This window comes from Sciurus carolinensis, chromosome 8 (assembly GCF_902686445.1).
Source record: "Sciurus carolinensis chromosome 8, mSciCar1.2, whole genome shotgun sequence".
NCBI classification, from domain to species: domain Eukaryota; kingdom Metazoa; phylum Chordata; class Mammalia; order Rodentia; family Sciuridae; genus Sciurus; species Sciurus carolinensis.
The window spans coordinates 43,977,393-43,998,615 of NC_062220.1; the positions used below are offsets into that span (position 1 = coordinate 43,977,393).

The 21,223-nt window shown below is 37.0% G+C and overlaps 1 protein-coding gene across 3 annotated transcripts in view; it reads right to left on the reverse strand.

The window, feature by feature from the left end:
* Positions 1 to 8,515: 8,515 nt before the first annotated feature.
* Glcci1 (glucocorticoid induced 1) overlaps positions 8,516 to 21,223 on the reverse strand; it is a 148,066-nt gene continuing 135,358 nt past the window's right edge. For 2 of the 3 annotated variants that reach the window (XM_047560081.1, XM_047560080.1), the window contains exons 7-8: positions 12,580 to 12,700; positions 8,516 to 11,406 (exon numbers count right to left, since the gene is read on the reverse strand). In XM_047560081.1, the coding sequence (XP_047416037.1) occupies positions 11,061 to 11,406; positions 12,580 to 12,700 (467 nt within the window). In that variant the 3' untranslated portion in view covers positions 8,516 to 11,060. The remainder of the gene's footprint in view (positions 11,407 to 12,579; positions 12,701 to 21,223) is intronic. The other variant, XM_047560082.1, reaches the window with a different exon arrangement.

Genomic DNA, 21,223 nt, shown 5'->3' on the forward strand with positions numbered 1-21,223 from the left:
AATTGCTGTGTGATATGGTAACTCTCTGTTTAACCTTTTGAGGGACTGCCAGACTGCTTCCCCAAGTGACTATACCATTTTACACTCCCCCAGCAGTAAATGAGGACTTCAATTTCTTCAGTCTCACCAATATTTGTCATTGCGTGACTTTTTAATTATGGCCATTCTAGTGACTGCAAAATGGTTTTAATTTGCATTTCCTTAATGGAAGTAAGTATCTGCTATGGACTGAATTGTCCCTCAAAAGTTATATGTTAAAACTCTAATCTCCAGTGACACTGTATTTGGAAATAGGCCTTTGGGAGGTAATTAAGGAAAAATGAAGTCATAAGGCAGGGGAAGGATCCATGTAAGAATAGGCACCAGAGAGTTTGCTCCGCTATTTCAGAGAAAAAGCCCTTTGAGGGCAAAGCACCCTCTTCAAACCAGAAAGGGCTCTCACCAGAAGCCAAATCTGCCAGTTTGATCTAATACTTTCAGCCTCTAGAACTGTGAGACAGAAATTTGTTGTTTAAGTCACTCAGTGTGTGGTATTTTGCTATGGCAGCTGAGGAGACCTAAACAGAAGCTTTATACAAATGAAAAATACCAGGTTAACAGGGTCATCCCTCACCCCTGTCTGATGCCAATGTCTGGCCCATTTCCCCTGTGTCACCTTGCTACTGGTTTTCCTAATAAAGAAGGGACATGTTCTACCAGGTGCGGCATGCCAGCTGACTAGAATCAGACAGCACAGCGCCTGGGCTTGGTTCCGTGAACGAGAAGCAGAAACTTGCCAAGAAGGGTAAACGAATAGATGTCTGAATCCCCATGTTGTTGTCTGGCCCCGTGGCTTATGCAAGCTGCAAATTCAAAGACTCATGAGGAACATCCCAAGGTCTTGTTCACTGTGGATCCAAACCAACCTTCTACTGCAGCCTGTCCAGTGCTCTTGTTCCCATCATCCCTAACACAAATCCCAGGGTAACAACCTCCATGACCGAAGCATCAGTGTCTGTCTCACATGTACCACTTCAGGCATCTCTGTAAAACTAGATCAAACGACTCTCGATAAAATAAAATTGCGTATAAAAGTGAATCACATTCAATAACCATCTCGCTGCCATTTTCAGGCTTCTATGGTTTGCTGGGGCCGGGGGTGGGTAGGAATTCCTTTTCAGTTTTCTAGATGAGGCAGTTTATGAAGCAGAGGACAGATTTCTGGGCTCCCTGGTGCCCACTTCATAAATCCATCTCAGCTGAGCAGAAGGCTGTTAGTATGGGCCACACTCCAGGAAACGCTCTGTCCTCTCATTCCCCACAGGCATCTGCAACCTCATTTTAGGCCTACATAATTTAATCCTATTTACCTTAGAGTAGGAAGATATTGGGGTCATTTTCTCTGGAAGAGGGGGATAAAGCCTGAAGCTATATGTCACGTGTGTATTCTCCCACTCAGGTAAAGTTCATGTGGCCAAGCGTTCTCTCAAGCCACCTGATTTCAAGAGACCTGCTTCTCATTTTCATTGAAATGAAATCCTTTGCTACCATTCTTTTTTCTCCCTTCTTTCCCCACTCCCTTGGTATTTAGAAATTATCATGCATTGTTTCCTAAATTACAAGATTATTAGGGGCTAATACATAAAACTTAGAAAACAGAAAGGCAATGTTAAACAATTACCCACCCTGATAAAACCATTAATTTTTTATACCTTTTTTACATCTTTTTACTCATATACATATTTTCACAAAACACAGGGATCACATAGGTTTTTTTAATATTTGTTTTTAGATGTACACATGACAGTAGAGTGTATTTTGACATATTACATATACATGGAGTATAACTTATTCTAACTTAGTCACCCCATTCTTGGGGTGGACCACACAGGTTTGTGACCTTTGCCTAGGTGTTGAGTGATGCTATACTGTTGTTCAGAAAGGATATGCCAGTTTATTCTTCTCACAGAAAGATATGTTAGTCAGTTCTCTGTTGCTGTGACAAAATAAATGAGATAAACAACTTATAAGGAGGAAAGCTTTATATTGGCTCATGGATTCAAAGGTCTCATCCCTGATTGTTTGACTCTGCCTCTGTGGGTCTATGGCAGTACAGTATATCATTGTGAGGAGCACATGACAGAGGAGACCTGCTCACCTCACAACAGCTGGAAAGCAAAAAGAGAGACAGGAAGGTGTTGGGGTTCCAAGACCTCCTTCAGGGGTATGCCCCCAATGACCTAACTTCCTTCCATTAGGCTCCACCTCCTAAAGTTTCCACCACCTCCCAATAGTGCCACAGGCCAGCAACCACGTCTTCAACACAGGACATTTGGGGGATGTTGGAGATACAAACTGAAACAGTGATCATACCCCTGCATTGAGGTTTATACTTTGTTTTTTGTCAATTTAAAGGCAAACAACCTGTTGTAATTTTCATTGCTTTGATTACTAGTAAGGCTAAACATAATTTTCGTGTTAATCACTTCCCTTGATTTTCACCTTCACTTTATGTTAGAAATTATGTAAAGCAGTCTGCTAAGCCATATCTGCTTTCTGCTGCAAACTGGCTGACAGATGGAAAGTGAGAAGGTGGTGGAGGCAGAGGAAAGAGGACTGTCAACAGTCCAGTAAAATGAAGTTCGTGTTGTTTCCTTGTCTTTTACCAAACATTACAAAAGGAATATATGCTTGTTTTAAGAAAATAACATCAAATATTTCAAGAGGGCATACAAATATTGGGAAAGCTCACCTTAATTCTTCCCTCACCCACCAGAGCAGAGTCTACCCCCCAGAACCACCCCCTTATAACCTCACTAGCATCCACATTCTACCTCCCCTCCCCATTGTCTTCCCACAGGATCTGCTGCACTGGCCATAGACGTAGGAGAGCAATTAGGACAAAGACTCAGGGATTTGACTAGGAATAGCTTCTACATACACAGCTCCTAGGCCTTGCTCTGGGGTGGTCCTTGGGAAGGGAAGCAGGAGAGACCACACCAGGTGTTTGTAATCAAACAGGCAGATGAATGGAGAGTCAGATAAGATTACCCTGTCTGCCTTGATTCCAGTCCATATGAAAAATGGCAGGCTGTTTATTGCAGCACATGAGCAGTGTCCTTTGTTAACTCCTGTCCCTTGAGTGTAGCTCTTTTCCTTTACAATGTGGAATCGAAAACCTAAGAAAAGGTTGCTTTTCCAGCATGAACCCTTCTCCCCACTTTGGCAGGTCCTGGTGGAGCCCTACATCCACCTTTTATCCACCTTGCTTCCAGACAGGGGTTTGAAATAACATCCATCGCTTGCAGGGCCAGACCCAATTCTGGCTAAAGGAATGTCATCAAAGTCGTGCTTCAATCAGATGCCAAGACCGAGTGTAGTGTGAAAGGGAACCCATTCCTTGTTATCAGAAAATCTTTTGGAGGAAAAATGATCTAATTGTTCAAATTCTTAGTGCTAAGAAAGTGGCTGTTAAGAATGAGAGAAACCATCACCACACTGATCTGGAACCTTCGAAAACATTTATTTACTTTCTCTTCTTGGAGAGATGCAGATGCCTATGGAATGGAACAGGCCATTTTAGACCCAGTAGGTCACTGGCCTCGCCTGTTAACTAAAGGAGAAAAAGGATGTTCAAGGTAGAAATATTTCTAATTTTCTTGAGAAATTCTGCCTTTTCTCTTTTTTAGCTTTAAAAACTGATCACCTATCTCACTATTTCTTGCATCCTCTCCCACAAGAAATCCTTTTCTCAAAGGATTTTAATTCCTACTCCCCCCACCCCACTGAATTCTCTTAAGTGGTTTCATGTTGACAAATTAACTTTTAAGCTTACACAACAGATATTGAATATCATACGAGCTGTTCAAATTACAAAATTTTGTATTGGAAAGTTTTATCTTGGACCTCGTCCAAAAGAACTTCTTTTCAAAGTGCCCATTCTCAAAAAGCAAGCCTCATTTTCTGGACCCAGAGAACAGAAACATATAGAGGAGACAACTACTGTACTTTTTAGTTCTCTAATACCACATAACAAATTTCCCCCAAACTGAGCACCTTAACACAATAAACATGTAATATCTTACAGGAGCAATTTAGCTGGTGGTTCTGGCTCAAGGTGTCATGATATTGCAGTCATCTCAAGGCTCATCTGGGGCTGGAGGATGTTCCCATGTGGTTGTTGGCAAGGAGTAGTGGTCAGAGACCTCCACTACTCACTATTGGGGCTCTCCACTGACTTCCTAAGTATCTGCACAATATATCTTCCTCTGTAGCAAGTGATCCAATAAAGTAGCACACCTAAGGTGAAGTCAGTCTCTTTGTCGGTGACATCTCATCCCTTCTTTTATTCTATTCATAACAAGTCTAGCCCACACTTAAGGGAAATGAAGCTTTACATCGTGAAGGGAGGAGTATCAAGAACATTTTATTACAAAGGATATTTTCAGAGGATACAGAGGAAGAGATGCATAGATCAAGATCTGGAGAGAGGGACACGGAGCATCCGTGACTCTCAGGAGACACCACCCTCCAGCAGTCTCCACATGTGCCACCATCCAGAAGCTCTCCTAACCCTGTCCTTTTGAGTTTTATGAAAACTATGTTTTATTTTTTAATTTTTCATAGTCTGGTGAGGAAACCCAGCAGTCTGTCTACTTAGATTTGCTGTGGTCTTTTTCGTGAAGTAGTCCTTCCAGGGCATAGGGCAGAACCCCTTTGGAATGTGAAGGGTCTTATGGCCTGTTAATGGAAAAGGGCAGGTCAGAGAATTTCTTTATGGTCAGTTTCTAGAGTTTCTCTGACTCACCTCAAGAGAGAGGAATTTTAGTTTCTTTGGCCTCTCTTACAGAGGGAATTATGAGACAGGAACCATAGATCAAAAACCAAAAAATGTCTGTCATATCACAGGTCGCCCTGGTTTTTTTTTTTTAATAGATCCATTTCATCAAGGGGGTAAACAATTCAACAGATACACATTATTAGAATCCCCTCAATCACTAACAACTAGAATAGTTTATCATCATATTGAAAGAATATGTCTCCCAGGTAAGACCCTGGTTCACAGGCTTTCACAGGATCTCCTTAGGTCCCCAAAGCAGAAGTTTCAGCAAACATGCAGCTTCGCCCTTTCAGGCAGTTGACATAATAGGGGTCAGAGACAATGTCATCCTTTGCTCTGAGCCTCTTCGGAGGTGTTAATATTGAATCTCTCTCAGTTCAACACCCATTTATTTCTTCTTTTGCCATCAATTCCTATTTATTCCTCCTTCTTCCCATTAACAACCTTTTCCACCTTTGAAAAAGACATGAACCGCAGCCATTGTTCTAGTTTAGATCCTAGGCAGCAATACTAGTCTTAGCAAGTGCCTCTTCAGTTCACTCCCATGCAGAAGAATAAGGTTAGTGGGTGCAGAATTAGTGGGCTATTTCTGCCTCCAGGCAACATGGCTGCATTCACTTTAACCCCCATTTTGCCAGATGCAGCCTACCCCCATGAGGCCCTTAGGAATTCTGACATAGGTTTAAAAACACTTAAAATTTCTTGCTGAGGAATCATCCTTACTTAAAGCACATGCTGTTCTGTGGAATCTGGGTAAAGGGAAAGTATATTTTCATTTTCAGGTGATGTGGGGAAAAAATACCAATATCAAAGTATCCTTCTCCAGCATTTCTCTCTCTCAACATGAGTCCCCCTCTTCTCCAGATTCACCAGAAAAAACAGTAGTAATACCTGGTGTGGACACTCCTCTAGTTCCACTCAGGCCAAGTGGGAGCACAGTTGTGAGGATGGAAACCAACCCCTCCTGCGGTTATCTCCCTGTTTGGGGTGACCAATCTTCTACTTCTCAAACCGTTACTCTGAGGATGTCTTTCTGCCCATTGCTGGACATTGAGTTACACAGTGTGTTCTTTGGTATGAAGCAATGACAGTTGGTGGTCTAAACCCAGGCAGCATCTTCTGAACGTCTGCAATCTGCACTGGCTAAACATAGCCCAGTCCAGAACTGATATCTATTCCTGTCAGGACCCATTTGTATCTCCCTGGTGATAACAGTCTTACTTGCCAGTTCTGACAAAGGCCTTTTCACCAAGTAAGCTGCCTACAGCCATCATGTCTTCAGTCCCTTTTGGTTCTTGTTGGTATATTGTCTCTCAAAGGGTGTGAGAGGAACATGTCTAGATTCAGTTCACTTTTCACTGATGTAGCTCCCACCAGGTCCTCTCGTTTAATGAACGCAGGAGACAACTTTAAGTGATGACACAGGGATATCTGCTTGCCAATTCATCACCATCACCAGAGAGTTCTTTTGATGGACATCTTACTTAAATGCACCTCTCAAATTTCCACAGAGCTGTGGCTCACATGGGCATTCCCTTAATAAGCCAGGTTTTCATAGCTTTCTACCTGACCATGCGACCAGTTCATTGGCCACTGCTTTTAAGTTGGTAAAGTCCCCAAATAGGGGTTTCCACCACTGTTCAAATTCTCAGTATTTTATTCAGTCTGCCAGGTTAATTTTTACATTCTTTAATCAAGTGGCATCCTTTCAAATAAGTTGTTGTACATTTACCTTGGAACCGTCATCCACACAATGAGCAGCTCATGGTCGGTTGAGAGCCACAGTAGGGTACTGTCCAAATGCTGAGAGAATCCAGCAGTTTTGAAGGGAGTTCTAGGATCATTCCTAGGGAAACAGTGGCTCCCTTCTCCTATCTCCTCCCTTTGTTCCTCAGGTAGCATGATCTTGTATGAATCACTTAAAAATTCTCTAGTCTTGAAAACAATTACATATAATACCAGCTACTTACATGCAGTCTCTAGACTGGTCTTTAGTCTACATTAGAGGTCAGCATACTTTCCTGTGAAGAAACAGGTAATAAGTAAGGCACTATGGGGGCAGACTCTGTTGCAATGACCTGTCATTGTATTGTAGAATAGCTATAGGCAACAGATAAATGAGTGTGGCTTTAGTCCAGTAAAACTTTTATTTGCAAAAATAGACAGCTGGCTAGCTTTGGTCCATGGGCAGTAGTTTTCTACCCCTTGTATAAGCTACTGAGGCTTTTGGAAGTCTACCATGCTCAGTGATTTTTGTCTCATTATCAGAATCTTGTTTCAAAATCATCATTTAGATGGCACAGCTGTCCAGACAACCACCATCATATCTCCACAGCTTGAATTCAGCCATGAGATAACCCAGAAAAGGCACGTTTGAGATTTTTGGTAGAGAAGAAAACCAGGACAAGTCCTTGTGGGAAGTAGGAAGGAGTATAAAGGATGAGAATTGGTTTGGAACACAAGGGTAAAGACAATGTCCTCATTATGTTTAATCACTGAGGTTGAGATGAAGCAAAGTGTGCGAGGAGGTGTTTGGAACTGTGGGGCCAGGCTATAGCATTGAGAGTTTGTACTAAGCAATCCATCTTCAAAAGCTTCTGCCATTATAGAACCCCAATTCACCAAAAGAGTAAAGTGCCAGCGGGTGGGGGGATATAAGACTTGCGAGTACCAAAGACGGTAGAAGGTAGGAGCCACCCACAGAGCTGTAGGGAGGAAATAAAACTTCAGTGCTAGTTGGCATCTCAATGTGGGATGGGAGATGGGGGTGGAGATAAAGGTAAATCCTTGGTTTGCAACGTTTATGGATATACTTCATATGATTCTTTTTAATTAGCATCAGCACTAAAATACATAAGTTCTTTGGCCTAATTTCTCCTTCCTTGTTCCTTAAATTTTGCAAACGCTAATTTCTCAGGGCCATTTATATTAAGATTATACAATCTGAGTTTGAGGGTGAAAAACTGCACTTTCCTTCATGTTCATTTGCAAAGAGATTTTTAAATGGTACAAGGTAATTTCCTGCCTAAATTATATATTATCCTCAGGAAGACAGCTGATGAATCACACCCTTTAAATTATATTTTACTTTTCTCAAATACATAGCTACTAAGTAGTCATTTTTAAGTTGAACTTAAAAGTCAAATCTTATCAATGTCTTTGATGAGATATCCTTTGGCAATGAACAACACTCCACTGGTGAATTATTTCTCAGTTATTTTCTGCTGAAATTGAATGGTACCCACATGGCTTTCATGGCTCTATTTGGATAATAGGTCTAACATCAGCCTTCTTTTATTCTCCCTCTTAGTTTGAATCTGGTCAAGAAATTAAATTTTATTGCTACAATTTTCTTTGCAAGAAATGTGTAACTTCCTTTGAAGTGATTTCACTGAATTTAAACTCATTTCTATAAATTCTTGGATATAAAATAATAATATAGGAACAATGTTTTCTCTATTTAAGGTGCTTACAGTTGGGAGCATTACAAAGGTATGGAATGCTAGACATCTAGCTTCTTGCCTTGTGATGGAAAGTGTGCAAATTAAATGTTAAGAGGAAACCAAGTTAGAGAAATCAGATGCAGGTGAACACCCTGCTCTAGAGACATGGGCCAGGAACTGAGTGAGCATTAACTACCCTGAATACTGCCATTATCCTGAGCTGTGGGTAATATGCCAACAATCTGTCTTGCCAAAAGCATATGTGAATAATTCCAGTTTTACTAATAACTTTATTTAAATAAGACACAGGAACTTCTATACTGAAAAAATACAAAACAGAAGCCACACATTTCCTTGTGTAAAGCCATATTGTATGATAACTTGAATACTGTTCAGCGCAGTGGCTAAAATCAAACAGTACAACTATATACAAAATTTAAACAATTTCTGACAAATTTCTACAGCTGGATGTAGGATACATTTGAGCTCAACAACTTCTGGGAAATTTACATGGCAAAGCACAAGCTTTAACACATTTGGTTCAAAACTTTAATATATGCTAAGAACAAATGTACAACACAATATTTAGTTTCTCATGAGAAAATAAAAGCACATCACTATAAATATCGTACATCAGATTTCATCACAAAAAAAGCATATTCAGTCCATCTTTCTGAAATTGATATTGATACTATTGCATCTTATTTGGACAAAAGCAGAGCATAAGATCAACACATCATGTAATGCTAAACCAGATATCAGAAGTTAAATGGAGCTCATATTTATCTTACAGAACTAGCAATTTTCTCCCTTTAACCATAATCTACAAAATATAGTATTTTCATCAAGGCCTGAGATTATTAGGGTTAAAGGTGTCTGCTGCTGAAAAGATTGTTTTAAAAGGTTCCCCTGTGAAAAATGGCAAAAGTAAACTGAGTCTTTTTCTCCATGACAGTCTCCTACATATAACACTGACTAAGTTAAAGGAGCCAGAATGCACCTTCAGGAGAGAATATTACTGCAAACTTTGGTGGAAAGAAGAGAATTGGGATCATAACAAAATAACACATGGACTACACGTACACACATTTACATATACATATAATTACTTTGAAAAAAAATGGTGTTGCTTTCTTCTACATCATCTCATTCTTCTTCAACCTCCTTAGAAAATAAAGAAAAACCCAGGAATGACTTAAGGAAAACGAAATATTCCTTCAACCATAGGCACCTTGTTCCCCTTATTCTTAAGAAAATATTGTGCCACACTTTGGGTGCAGATAACTCTAGGTTTTAATAACTGAAAGCAATGGAATAAAAACACAAAAGCTTCCTTTTACTTTTAGATACTCTCCTTGTGCTGCAGAAAACAATGTCTGAAATTTGGGCTCTCCCACCAACTGACCAGGAATATCTAGGGCTCTCTTCATACTTTACGGAAAACTTATTCCAAGTCTGCAAGTTCAAGGCTATTTACTTGGATTTATTCTTTACTTCACATATCCAAAATCTTAAAACTATTCATGATAGTATTATGCAAGGCCTAAATGAGATGGTTTTGAAATATTGCTTTTGTAAGTCACCAAATAACCTGCTTACTTATGTGGCACCAATTCTGAGACCCATGTATTTTCTGCATGAATGTAATTTCATGCAACTCAACTACTTGAATAAGATAATAAACAAAAGTGTGTCACTTTCTAATCTGCAAATTAAACAAATTCCAAAAGAGAAACTAAACATAAATATGCTTTCAGATAAAAATGATAGCAATTATGACCCTGATGGCCAACATAAAAAACCTTAACCATCCTCTATGAAAACTTCAAAACCCTGTTTTGAAATTACACCTAGACATTCTTGTCTTTAAATTTCATCACACATAATGTGGAATGTTTATGTAAAATCTAGTACTGAATACTTTATCTGCAACATTGTAACAGTCATTAACTGAGCAACACCTGAACTTTTAATTAAAACAGCCACATTTACGTGTTGGAACAGTGAATGCAACAGTTGTTTAACTTGTTACCACATGACAAAAGTGATGTCACACCACAGATTTGCTGGTTCTCCTCATGTTCACCCACGTCCAGGATTATCATTCTCCTAGGGTTGAATGCACTTCTTATTCTAAGAATGTGGAATGTAATGAGGAAAGGGAAATGCATAAAATAAGGAAAGGCAAGAGTGATGTTCCCTCTTTAGCTTTTTAGCTGTGAAATATTTAATATCCCAATATGATATACATTCCAAGTTACCTGAGTTTAGACTTCAACTGAAGTACCTGAAGCTAGGCCATAGGGTGGGCACTGTGCAACTGTTGTGGCCATTTTTTTTTTTTTTTTTTGCATTGTATGTATTACAGAAATTAGAAATAAACACCTGGATCAATTGTAAACATAATCCTGAAGTACAGTATTTTCCATAGGACAAAACACAGCAAGACATTTTCTATTTAGACAGGCAACTTTTTGATATAGAGCTTATTTATACTGAAGAATTTGGAACAAAACACAGGACACAGTACTAATCTGTCAAACATACTATGAAATGCATAGTCTCCACTTAAATGCTGAATGACACATACATTTTGCAAGCATTACTGCTTTCCACAAAAACTGCTGAATAGGAGTTCCGTCCCTGCCAAGATCAGTGTTAATAGATACTTTATGATGCTGATAAGTATTTTGTTGTTGTTGGTGGTGTTCAGAAAGTTTGTCACTCCATGCAGATAAAAGTCTGAGATCTTGTTCCCAGTTCATGGAACATGGGGTGGAGGCCAGCTCCCCCTCTGCTTAGATCATCACATAGTTCTGAGCAGAGATGTGTTCCTCACCCTGCAGTTCCTGCAGGAGCTGCTGCTGCTGGGATGCCTGCTGGACAGAGGTGTCTATGGAGCCTGCTGTGCTGGTGTCATCAGAAAGAGACGTGAAGGAAACCCGGGAAGAGAGCTGCTCAACGGTCAGAGTTGCCAGAGTCGAGCTCTGGCCAGAGTTAGGAGAGTTCTTGAGCATCAGGTCGGAGGCAGGTAAGAGAGGGCCTAGAAGTTTCACAGGACAGAAAGCTGATCCGGTTGGGATGAAATTAACCTTGTTTTTGTCAGGACATGAAAAGAGAGGGGCCGAGAGAGGCTGACGAGACCTAAAACCATAAAACAAAATTAGTTTTACAATCACCAAGTTGTTAAGCACTTTCTGATTAAACTGGAGTTCTCTAAAATGGCTAAAATGTGAATGGCAGGGAATGGGTTAAGTGTACAAAGAGGAGTAAACATCTTCCATAGCACAAGTCAGCTGGCATACCATTCATGTGCACAGCACTGAAGTGATATTCGAGTCAAAACAACCTTCAAAAGGACTGGATACAGAATATTTTTACAGTGATCATTTGTTTGTTTTCAATCATTTAGGAATGTGGAAAAATCTTCTAAATTATAGTTGAAGATTGTGCAAGGTTAGGATAACCCTTTTGGTTAAAAAAAGGGGGGTATAGAGAGGCATTACCCATCATGCATTTAAACAGTATTATTATTTTTTAAGCACATCCTCCTTTTTCTACATCTCTAGACATAGTCCTATTGGCACAGACTGGGGAGAAAAAGTTTCAGTGGTCTCTCCAAGAGTCAGTCATCCCAGCAGAGGAGGATCCATAAGCCCTTCCTCTCCTATTCCCAGAACTAAGCCATCAACTCCTGCAAGACCTGTCTCTATCCCCTTCTAAGATGCAAGGGTACAGCAGCCTTCATTAGGCACCTGCAATGGGACAAAATGATGAGAGTCCATGAGCCACAGTCTTCTTCTGAGCTATTCTGTCTAGGGTTTATAGCATGAACCTCTTTTTGAGTTTATTTTTAATTTACGTATATTAAAATTTCAAGAAAGAAAAACAAAATCTGTGAAGAGAAAGTTTGAATTCATGAATAAAAGTGTCTCTAGGGAAGGAGACTTTCACTCTGTCTTGTGGATACACTGTGTAAGCTAATCACACATGCTAACCTTGCTCCTAAATGCCTTTTAGTCAGCCGCCTAAATTAATACAGCTTTTGAAAGGAAAATTCTTAAAGATTAAAAATAGAACTTTTAGGTAACAAGGATGAACTTCCAAGTTTCTCTGTACTGGCTTAGGCATTCGTGTAGCATAAACTTCAGTTCTCCTTCAACAGTATCTCCTTTGCCTATTTGATTCTTTTTTCATAATTTGCTTTGAAACACATTATCAGCTGGATGGAGTAGTTGATTCATCAGTAATCAACTGGTCTCAGTAAAAAGCTTCACAGCTTTGCAAAACCCAGCTGATAGAAAAGACATTACTTACGCCATTTCCTCAAAGACTTTCACTCGCTCACATCCCTCTGGGGGCTCCCGTTTGAACATGTAGCTGTTGTTTGGTTTGGGAGATGAAGCATACTTGGGTAACGGTGAGCTACTCCCACTGTCTGTAAATTTAAAGCAGTTATATTAACTAGTGATTGAAAGCTCTTTTGAATTAAACCTGATTTCCAAACAGCCTTCTGCACAATTTATCCACTACTCCCCCTTTTCTTCCACCACAGAGCCTCTTTTATTGTAAAGTTGTTTCTAACATCCGTGTGTAATATATTTCTTTTAAATAAAAACTTCAATGCAACAGAAATCTGCCATAAAGCAGAACATAAAAGGAAGATGCTCTGGTCTGGAACACTACTTCTTGAATAAAGTAGAGCTGTAATACTGAAAACAAATATGCTATTTATTATGTACTTCAAGAATGTAAATAAATGAGGTAATATGTATAATTCATACAGAAGGATTACAACAGATTAAAATACAGCATTCTCAATATGCTTGTTTTACCAATAGAAATGAAATTTTAGTATGTAGAATAATCTTAGCAGGAATGATATTTTTACTAAATGCCATGAATAACATGTAATGGAGAGAAAAAACAGGTTTATAACACAAGTCGTCTTCCATCTGCCCATCATAAAAAAGGTAATTTGCTCAGAATTTTTGTCTTTAAAATGCCTATAAAAGGGCTTTTTCAGCACAGTTTGCATTTTAGCTACTAAAAGGCATGGGAAATCCAAAAACATCTTTACCTAACATTTTTCCCTCATAATTTTTGACCAAAAAGAAAAAGGTCTATTCATGAAAAGCTGTAAAACCTATATGCAATTCTCCCGCTCCTATCTGGCAAAGGATTTTGGAAATTCAAATCCACCAAAATGTGTCATTATCTCTGTAAGATGCCAAGCAGTAAATCAGTAACGTATTTGTATAAATATAACAGTTCTGTTTAAACAAATTCTGACTTAAAGCAAACCAATCCCTACTGCTAAAATACTAAGTGCATGATCAATTGAGATGTATTATTTTCATCTATTTTGAAAGATGCCATTATAACCGCAATTATATTAGAATTCTAGGGGCTGGGGAGATAGCTCAGTTGGTAGAGTGCTTGCCTTGTAAGCACAAGGACCTGGGTTCAATCCCCAGCATCCAAAAAAAAAAAAAAAAAAAAAAAAGAATTCTAGTACCTTGCTTTAGTTTAGGATATAGAATAAAGTCCAATGTTCAGAAACTCAGCAACAGGAACACTTTTATCATCATTAATGAGTTATAATACATGCTTAGGAAGTAGACTCTTGGTGCACACTAATACTTTATTTTGTGAATAATTCAAAGACCATCTATGTTGGTCTTGAGAATACAGATGAGTGCTTATATTTGTATATGGCTGTATCTCTGGCTGGGAAACCAATGCCTGAAAAAAAACAAGGCCACACTATCGGGAAAGCTAGACAGTCATAAAGCCGTAGTTCATCTATCACTGTCATTCATGTCCTTTTAGAATATGCATGGAAATAAAAAGAATGAAGTTGGTTTCTTCATGTACCATTCAGATTTCAGAATTTTCTTAGATTCAATCTTTACTCTGTATCTTGATTAAACAAATGAAAGGAGGGGGAATGTGATTTTCTCTTAGATTGATACAGAACATGAGTCTGAGTAGAGGTCTGAATTTGCTGTCTCTATTTGAATGAGGCTAGACCAGAACCACTGGTCAAAAACTGGTGAGAATGAGGTCTTGAACTCAATGTAATACCCAAAATACATCTTGACCTCACTTTACTATCTAAACAGCAACAATTCATAAGAAGAAAATAAATCAGATCAGTACAAGAATACATCATGAGATGCATCCATGGAGATTACTGCTGAACACAGCACAGTCACAAAATACACAGAATCAGCCTAAAACCCTGTGCTTGATGCCTTTAACAAGTAATTTATGCCATCAGCAGGGGTGTGACCTTGTCAGTAGTCAAGGATTCACTCTATTATCATGTAAGAAAAGTTATTTCAGTCAGTTGCAGTCTTCTGGGTTCCATTTCTTATTGTAAGGCCCACCACACCATTTCTTTTAAAGTTTTATTGTTGGCTTCAAAGGACCTTCTCAGATTTGAAAGGCAGACATGAGTTGGATAAGCTGCAAAACTCATAATCTTTTCATGAACAATCTAGAATTTTTCTCATTTCATAGATTACAAATGTATTTTTTTTTAAAGTTAATCATCCTTGCTCTAAAGTATTCATTTGGGAGAGGGCAATTAATACTAAACAAAACATATTGTCATCCTAGACAGTATTCAGTACAATTATATCATTCTGACTTTTCAATAAAAGAACATTTTGTTTTCTGTGGACATTTGTTTGGTGGTCTGTAAAGACAAAGCTTCAAAAATATTTTGAGGATATAAAGGGATATCTGTTAAATCTGGACTTTCCTCCTCAAATCAGTATATAATCTTAGTAAAAGGAAGAATAAGGAACAGAGACATGTAGTTTGTGGCTTTAGCACTTCTGAACATGTTATGTTACCTTGAACACAACTGCCACTTCTGGGTTTCTATGTAATTAAAGGAATCATCACACCTAAATCTAAAATTCTGTGATCTTTTTTCTTTAACAATTTTAACAGACTAAGGAGGAAAACCGTATCAAAATATCTCTTTGCTTTGCAAGGTACAAAGTTTTAAAAATAACTTATATTACCAACCTATTCTACCATGTCCATATTTGAATGTAAAAATGACTCACCTATTCACTTAAAACTATATTAAATTTCATAACTATATTTCAAATATTATAAATATGAGATAAGCATGCTTGCTTGGGAGATTCAAGATGAAAAGCCTCAGTAATATTAATTCAATTTCTTTTGTTCACAAAAATGGTCTTTCTCATTCTACTATTCTACAGGGGAATAATATGTGATCATAACAAGAATACAATTAAGTTAAATGTTACTTTATGGTCTTATAACATCATAGTCAATTGTTAATAAAATTAAATGCAATGAGCATGATTATTTACATATCTTTCTGTATTCACAATAGTCTAACCTATATTTGTAACAGAATCATGAGAAAATCAAGAGCATGGAAACATTTCATTGGTTATTTTATTATAACAGATCATACTTATGCATGTGTACCATATTTATATTAGAATACAAGTAACTTGCAAATATTTTTAAACATGATAATGAATTAAATCCTGGGAGAATTAGAGACGTTATTAGATTTGGAATTCTATAGACAAAGAATAAACCATGTGTACATTTATGGCTTAAAAGTTTCCAAATTTCTCAGAAATGGCCTTCATTTTTCTGATATATTACATCATGTGGTCCACAAATCCTACATTAAAAGTCATATATATTAAGGCTGATTATATTTATGTAAGTAGGTATATAAATTCTTTGCCATGGTTTTATTCAAGTCCTAAATCTTTAGATCTGCTTCATCTCTATAAAATTATTTTAAGGCATTAGATATGCTTATTCTAAAACAAGTATTATAAGATAGTGATTCCTAATCCTAATTTTACATTCTTAAAACACTGCAAGCCATTTAAAAAGTAACAATGTACAGACTTCATTCCTAAGAGATTCTAATTTAATTAAAATTGGGAGGAAATACTTTTATTTTGGCGGGGGCAGGGAAGTATACAAGTGCATCTGATATACAATCAAATTTTGAGACCCAATCACGAAAATTAAGAATACTGGTTTGGAATCAGGTCACCTGACTTTTATGTAGGCGTAACTACATGACCTACAATGATTTCAGTTTTTTGATCTATAAAAATGGCTACTGATATATTAAAGAACAGTGCCTGAAAACTCAGAAGTTCTCTATAACATTATACTAGTGGAAAGAACACATCATATTGAATTTACAAATTTAAAAAGGTGACCTATTCAGAAATTAAATAGCCTATTCCACTCTCTTGGCAGCAAAGGGTAAAAAAAAATGTCATTTTCAATGATTTTGCACACTCTATTCAGTTAAAATAAAATTTTACTTCTAGCAGGAAAGCAAAGTAGTATTTGAAGTACCAGATTCTCATGGTTTGCAACTGCCCAGCATGGACTCTGCCAGCTCATGATGGCATTCTGTAATATACAGAGATGTATCATTCTGAAATTAAATTCAATGCCTAAAGCATGTAGAGAAATAATTTTATAGTATACACAGCAAAACCTATACAATGTATTCTAGATTTTCCCAGTAACTGGGAAAATGAGGATAGTATTCAACCAACACTGTACTCAATGACATACTAAGAGTATAATAAAAGTATCGGTTAGACAAGAAACTTAGGTTAGAAATATGACTGAATAAGTAGGAACTAATCAGAATTACTATTCTGCTGGTAAAATTACTTCTTTTTGCTTCAGAAAATGAAATTATCAACTGTACTGAGGTTTGATGGCCAATGAAATAAAGAAAAACCACACAATTATATAGCACTTCTTGGCAATAAACTTTAAGAATCAGGTAGCATTAGGAACTATATCAAAAGGCCTGCATTTTCTGCCAACTCTAAAACCAAATCAGGATCTTACAAGTAAAGAGAATTTAACAAATAGTCTCCAAGGTTCTCTAAAATGTCAAAGTTAACCCTTTATGAGAATGTTGATTATTTCAATGAGACACAGTTAAAGCTAAGATCTCTATTAGATCAACATCAATCAAAGCTTAAGGAGGAAAAACCGACATCATAATCTTTTGCTACTTATATTTTTGAACTTCAAGTCAGATTATTTTTTGAATAAGTGGAACTCAAATTACATTTCAAATGTTAGGCCCATTAATTAAATGTCATGGAAGTGTTTTATATTTTAATCACTTGTCCTTCTTTTGAGTATTAATTGAATTGCTATCGATTCACAAATTAAGCAAATTATAGTTGCTCTTTTGTTTTTGCATACTGACAATAAGACACAGTAAAACAATGCTGATTATTATCTCCAAATCTGACCAAGTCCTTGATATGCTAACGACTCACTCTGAAATGATAGTTAAAAATGAAAGAAAACCACCTTATTAAAGGCATCCTTCAACCCATTTATAGACTAAAATCATGCCTCTTTTAAATATAAACCACAATAAAACTAATTAAACTGAAAATAAATTGCAGATTATACCAAATATTTTATATCTTGAGAATAATGAATTTAAGAAAGCCTAGAAAAATCATGGGCTATAACCTTAGCTTTATATTCTCAAACTTTTTTAATAAAAAGATTTCCAGGAATATTGGTTTTAAAAAAACTCAACATATTATCCATATCAAAGTCTCCTAAAATATCCTACAGGAGGACTAAAAGAAAAAATGTTCTCGAACTTCTAATAAACGTTTCACTACAATTTTAAATGTTCATTTAAATATTTATTGAGCACTATGTGCAAAATAGAAAAGTAAAGGAAAATGCTATAAATGTCATCTTACTGCAATGTTAGATAAAACTCAGTACTTTAATAAAATTCTTGCTAAAGGGAAATGGTATTATAATGTCTTTGAGCAGACATCAATGAGGAACCTTAAACTTACCCTTACAGTCACCTTATAGCCTATTCTTTCTCCAATATTCTTCACCTTACTAATGGTAATCATTTTCCACCTTTCCCACAAGGTCTGTCAGAACCTTGCCATTATATACATCTCCTCCTCCCTCACCTAATACATCTTATCAATCACCAAAATGCTTTTGATTCTTTCTCAGTCCCCTTCCTCTAATTCCTCTGCCCTTGTTACCTGTCCTCATCTTTGCCCTACACCTGTGGCCTCCTAAATGAAGGGCTTAAAACAGTCTGCCAACACATGGCAAGGGAAGATGAGACCATTTATATTTAATTTTTATTTTTAAACAAACAAGTAAACTTTACTAACAGGTTTGTGGAATGAATATACACACATGTAACTTAGAAATATATGAACTTTTATTAGGGGTATCCTTGTTAAAATTGACGAGAGTATGTAATAAATTTTAAAAAGCCTGAAAATTATAGGACTAGACTATTAAAATAGCATATTATCTTGCCCTTCTAGAGTCTCTCTCAACTTCTGTAATTCCAACTGGATTATGGTTCTCAAATATTAACTGGTCATGTCCTTTAGTTGACAAAGATCCTTCTTGGTTCTTTATTTCTCTTAGTAAGTCCTACAGGAACCCTTGTGAACTACTAGTTTACCTCTCTACTCTCACTTCTTTCTACTCCCCACTGTTCATTTCTATGCTCCAAGCACACAATTTCTTACTGTTATCTACATACCAGGCTGTTTCACAGCTGAAAGTTACATAAAAACTATTCCTTCTGCAAAGGCAGTAAGATGTAATATGAAGTTTCCATAAAAGGTCTTGGTTAGTATTTAGACTCCACAGAAGTTAGGAAAATTAATTTCTTTAAGCCTCAGATTCCCCCAACCTTTAAATAAAAATGTCATCTACTCATGGGGTTGTGATAACAGGAAATAACAAGTAAAATTACCTGAGCACAATTAATCATCAAAACAATTCTACGAGGTAACTATCCTCAATTTACAGTGGAGGACACTGAGATACCAAGAGGATGAGAAACTTGCCCAAGGACACATAATTAGTAAGTGGCAGAGCAGGCATTCAGCCTCACTGCCTCAGAGTCAAGAGTTCATTAGCATCATGCTATCTGCTTCTCTAAGTTTTGATCTACCTCTAGTGTCCTGATGAAGATATCAGGAGGCAGCTAGATGATCAAGTTCCTTCCTGTCTAACATTCTGTGCTTCTAACTAAAGGCCTACAGTTCAGGGCTTCACTGGGCTGGCCTCCTGTTAGTCTCACAAGGAACACCTCTATGAGCCTATTTTTCTTAGGGGAACACTAAAGATAACATGAAGGAAAAAACCCTCAGATTCTCTTCCAGGCATGATCAAGGGAAAGTTAAGATAGGTCTTAGTGAAGTTATTTCCTTTCCCCTAGTTTCAACAGGAAATTTGAAATTCTTGGCTTCTTTCCCGCCGAAAGTACCTATATCAAATTAGCATAATCTGTCTATTCTTTGTTTTTATAAAAAGAATTTCATACTCTGCATGAACATCAAAAAGCATAACTCACATAATATAACAACTTAAAGAAAAAAAGACACTGATGTTTTCAACATAGTCATGAAGATGTACCCTTTTATTTAAAAAAGGGACAAATTATGAAGGAATTTCTCAATCTTCACTAATCAAGGTGCTTATTCCTAACACTCAAAGCTTGGTAATATTTATGACATTAAGTAGGCTTTTTTGCATTGGCTTGGGAAACTGTCCAAATAGCGTACATTGTTCCTTTAAGAAAATATAGTTTAAATTTCAAGTAATCAATTTATGAACTCTTGGAATACAACTCTCAGTAGCTGCTCTGAATAAAATGATTCCATTTACTTCAAGATTACAATAATCAATGTTTCCATAATATCTTGCAAAACTGCAGAATTTTATATCTACCTATGAATTGTGCCAAAGATCAACAAAAAGTTGTGTACTGAAGTCTAGGTTTTGTGGCTTGCTCAGCACCAATCTGACTACCATCAAGTAACACTGGGAGAGCTGCTAAAAGAACTAATTTTGACACTGCCATCAGTATCATATAAATGATTATTTTTTTGTGCCTTGCATTGTGGGCATTATGATGTGGAAAGCCACCTCTTAGTGTATACTCTGAAAATGTCAAGATGAGATCTCTTATTACGGATCCCTGAGTTCTTCACACAGAGCCACAGGAGCCACAACTCTTAATAGGTTTGTTAGCCTGACAACTATACACATGTGATCAGGACACTTTCAGTCTTTAGGTTACTGAGAAAACCTAGGAGAACAAACAAAAAGAAAACAGAATGACAACAATAATAACTACAAACAAAACAAAATGAACAAACAAAAAACCAAGACAATCCCCACCTGAAACAAGTCTCTCAAGATCTAGAACTTCCTCAATAGGCTGAGTGTTTCTGTTCTGGCATTTCAAATGTCAAAGAAAAAAAAAAATTATGTGCTAGTCAACTAGAATTATTTAGTCTCAAATTACATACGACTCATAAAGAATGTATGTTAGGAAAAGGTAGAAATAATGTTAGCAAAGTCAGAAAAAGGGCAGGTATATAAAAGATGAGTAACTAAAAAAATAATCAGCTCACCAGCACATTCCTCTTAGAGCATGCATTCACCATGGCTGTCCCTCTCACCTCCTGTGCACATCTATCCAAGCTTCTAGGGGTGTCTGACTAGCCATTCTATCAAAGAACAAATTTCTTATAGCTACTGAAAAATAACTAAGTACCCAAACTGATGATCCTAGTTGACTACAAAATTATAGCATTCATTCGGTTTTCATAGTTGATGAAAACCAGCAAGAAAGTTATATAGCTTCCACCTTTTCTTTACAGGAAATAAATAAAAGATCAACTTACAGTTTAGTATAAAAATACAAATCATAAGAATGAAGTAATATTTAATAATTAATATTTAAAAACCAAAACCAAAATGTTAATCCAGAATTCAAATTTCACATAGAGAAGTCATGAATTGGACTATTCTACAGTTTGAATGACAGAATATACATGCTCCAAGAATTGTAGAATAGACAACTCTTTCCTCTGATTTTTAG